Here is a 3,791-nt window from a genome sequence, read left to right on the forward strand (position 1 = left end):
TCCTCCTCCTCCTCCTCCTCCTCATCATCATCATCATCATCATCATCATCATCATCATCATCATCATTATCATCATCATCATCATTGTAAGTAGTAGGGAATAAAAAAGGGGTTGAGACTTTGTTGATTTTTCAAATTTAATACAGGTTCAACGTTTCGCCCCGTGAAGGGCTTCATCAGGAACATGATACAAAAAATAATGATGAAAATACTGTTTTTATTGTTGTTGTTGTTGTAGCTGCCCTATTGTTGTTGTTGTTGCTGTTGTTGTTGTTGTTATTGTTGTTGCTGTTGTTGTTGTCCACTCGTCCAAATAACTCCATTCGGGTTACCATTGTTCCTGAATATTCAAACTTATATGTTTGACATCCTCCTTTTCATGGTTACATCTTCGGCATATCTTCATTCATAAAGTTCTGATACCATCTCATGCTCCAATGACAGTGTGACCGCAGTCTCGCTAGCTGAACCTGGTCCCAGCGACATACGATTGATTGTTCCTGCTTATTGGAGTACCCAGAATACACATCCTCCAGGTGCTGGTACTCAGCTCTGCATGATGGGTCTATGATCACCCTCTTGATCATCGGAAAGACTCCCCTGTATGTTATTGGTCGTCTGTCTCCTTCAATCTCTCTGGCTTCATTGGCAGCTTGGTCTGCTGCCTCATTTCCTTCGATTCCAACATGGCTTGGAATCCACAGGATCTTTATTGTGGCTGTGATTTTCACTGAACTTGCGGCGCAAATCATTCTCATCTGATCTGTTGCTTCGCAGTCCCTTGCAGCGGGACTGACTGTCAGTCAAGATCAGCACATTGGTTCTACTGTGGCAATTGTCAACAATCCGTTGTGCAGCAGACATCATTGCCTGGCATTCCTCGTCATAAGATGATGTGAGGGAGGAATGCCCCTTTAGTTCTAATGATTTCTGTTTGTGGTGGTTCATCATTCATTATCACTACTGCTGCTGCTCCACCTTCGTGGTATCCTGCGACAGCCGATTCATCGGTGAAAATTGTCACATCGGCACCAACATACATGTACTTGATTACATCCTCTGCAGCTTCACGTGCCTTTACTATACATGATCATCACCTTTACTCTTCACGCCTCTCAATTCTGTCCGGATTTCGATTTCGCCATGGGTCTCCCATGAACAAGCTCTCACCAGATTGATCAGCCATCGATTCTCTGCTTCAGGGGGAGGTAGTCTGCTAGGTCGGTGCCCATCCGAAACCAACTTTTCCTGCGGTTTTTTTTTGCCCGACTGCTTTTTGAAAAGCTTTCTGTCTAGGATGGCTGTCTGGCAATCGCTTAGCCATCTCTACTGACTTGAGGTACATACTTTTTGTATAGGTGGTTTAGTGCCCAGTTCTGGTCTCATAGCGAAGTGCTTCTGTTGGTGCTGTTTTCAGCTGACCTGATTCAAGGCGGAGGGCTTTATTTTGTATTCAGTCCAGGGCATTTGGACTGGTCTTACTCAGCCAAGGCTGCCACTCTGGGGTAGTGTTGTTGATGTTGTTGATGTTGTTGTTGCTGATGCTGTTGTTGTCATTGAGGTTAAAATAACAATTTCAATGTTTATTGTGAGGAACTAAGAGTTCTGATCGTCATTTCTCTCGGAATTGGATTCAACTGAGGCCAAGAACCCCCCCCCCCCAAATAAAAAAAACAACAAGGAAGTAGACGGTGCCAGCGGCTAAAAAAACACCAAAACAACAACAACAACAACAACAACAAAAACAACCCCAAAACAAATAGGGTTGCTCTTGGACGATAGGATCGCAATGTGCTTAAAATGTAACTCAGGGAAATCTGATGAAATGGTGGTCACCATCTTGCAGCCTGTACAAAAAAAAATTTGGAGACGTCGACAAACTGTAGGCTTACACCCCACAGTCGTGTACTTGACTTGAAATCAGGAAGCCTGTATGTTAGAGAAACGTAAAACATAAAATGGGTCTTAAATATTGTTTCTGATTCAAGAGGGACTACCATTTACATGTACAACGCTAGAAATACAATACAAGCGCTTTCAAAATAGGCTGCAAACATGGCTAGTTGGGAAAGAAATCCAACAACAGGTCAGCACTGCACAGCTATAGTGTATGCATATTTATTTAATAATGAAAGCCCAGTAAGCGTTTATCTTCACAGTGTACAACTTTGCATACAATATATGCACATATTCAAACCATAAATCAAACAGTGCCAGTGAACAATGATAATAAAATCCTGACAGCCCTTAGGGAATAGTCTTCCCCAATAAAGCAGTTCTGGAAAGGCGGCCTTCTTTCTCCTTGATCTTATATTCATGGACTACAAAAACCAAATCGCTACGGATCACTAATCTAATATAGCTGAAATTCAACTGGATAGTGATCGCTGATATCCCCAGTAGCTTCGTCGCTGAGGCCCATGGCCCTTTGGAAGTTGTAGACCTTAGCGTCACGTGCTCTGATGTCATTTCCGAAGACGATGATTCTGTCATATGCACAGTCAGTGTGACCGGAAGTAGTGTCTGCCGAATGGGGGATAAGACTGATAAACTGCGAGTCGTCCCTGAAAATCTCCAGCTTCGACTTCTTGGTGGCAGACACATATCTGCAATCGGCGTTGAAGTCTCCCATGGCAACCACGCCGCCTGCGTCCTTAAAGTGGCTAGCGGCTGACTTGATGGAGGTTGGGAGGTGGCCTAACTCGTTAAAAGCGTCCTTAGGTCGAGCATGAAGAGCCATGAGCACAACCCGCTTCCTCACTCCCGGAGAAACGGAAAAGTACTCAAACTCCACTGAAAACGGCTCTCTCTCGTATACGTCACTCGAGTCTGGGGTCTGATATGTACCCAACAAGTGTGCGAGGTTCACCCTGTAGTAAAACACATACTGCTCCTTGTATCTGGTACGGCCTATTCGAGCACTCGCCACTAAACCCCAGTCGTCTGTTTTGTTGAGAAGTGACCACAGATTTTTCAGCGATCTTCCGGAGGCGTCACGGACTTCCTGAACGAGAATGACGTCATAGCGCACCAAGATCTCTGCAATGTGATTGGCTACCGTAGTGTCCAACATTTTGTTACGACCAAAATATCGAATGTTGAACGCTGCCACTTTAAGAGGTCTGTTGCTGCTACCAGAAGCAAGAAAAGCTAAAGTAGGTCCAATAATCACTGCAGCTAACAGTAGAAGTAAGAAAACAAAACACGATGCCATGATAAGCCTGCGTTTAGGACCGTCTTTGCAAAATGAGCGGTGCTGTCGATGTGTGGGTATAGGAGTGTTGTTGACAGTTGAGTTGTGAAGATCGTTGTCTTGTGGCATTGCAACAAAGGCTAATAATATAGTTGGTGGACAGTCAGCTCCCCATAGATAAGTTTGTTGTGATGCCACGACCGGGTGCAGCAGTGGTGTTGTTGTTCAAATTCTGGAACAAACAAAAAAAAACAAATGTTTGCATGCTGTACACGTGTATAGAGAGCATGTGTATAAGCGTGCGCCGGTGTATGTATGGCAAAGAATCCTGATGTGAGTGTGTGTGTGTGTGTGTGTGTGTGCGTGTGTGCGTGTGTGCGTGGGGGAGGGGGGCGCACGTGTTTGTGTCTCAGAGAGTGGGTATTCATTTTGAAGTGGAGTATAGGAGAGATAAGAGTCACTGGTACCCGCCAGTATATTTGGCATGCTTTCTGTCGCTATTGACATTAAAATGCACATATTGACCTATTACTTCTTCCTAGTCCGCTTCTACACCCCTCACTCTCCCTCCCCCACTCTCTATCTCTCTCTCTCTCTC

General features: G+C 44.6%; 1 protein-coding gene across 1 annotated transcript in view; it reads right to left on the reverse strand.

Annotated features, from left to right (window-relative positions):
• Nucleotides 1–2,094: 2,094 nt before the first annotated feature.
• The window catches only part of LOC101854081 (deoxyribonuclease-1), a 3,198-nt gene continuing 1,501 nt past the window's right edge, over nt 2,095–3,791 (reverse strand). The window contains exon 2 of the mRNA XM_005097036.3: nt 2,095–3,425. Within this exon, the coding sequence (XP_005097093.1) occupies nt 2,354–3,322 (969 nt within the window). The 5' untranslated portion in view covers nt 3,323–3,425 and the 3' untranslated portion in view covers nt 2,095–2,353. The remainder of the gene's footprint in view (nt 3,426–3,791) is intronic.

This window comes from Aplysia californica, unplaced genomic scaffold, assembly GCF_000002075.1.
Source record: "Aplysia californica isolate F4 #8 unplaced genomic scaffold, AplCal3.0 scaffold00145, whole genome shotgun sequence".
NCBI classification, from domain to species: domain Eukaryota; kingdom Metazoa; phylum Mollusca; class Gastropoda; order Aplysiida; family Aplysiidae; genus Aplysia; species Aplysia californica.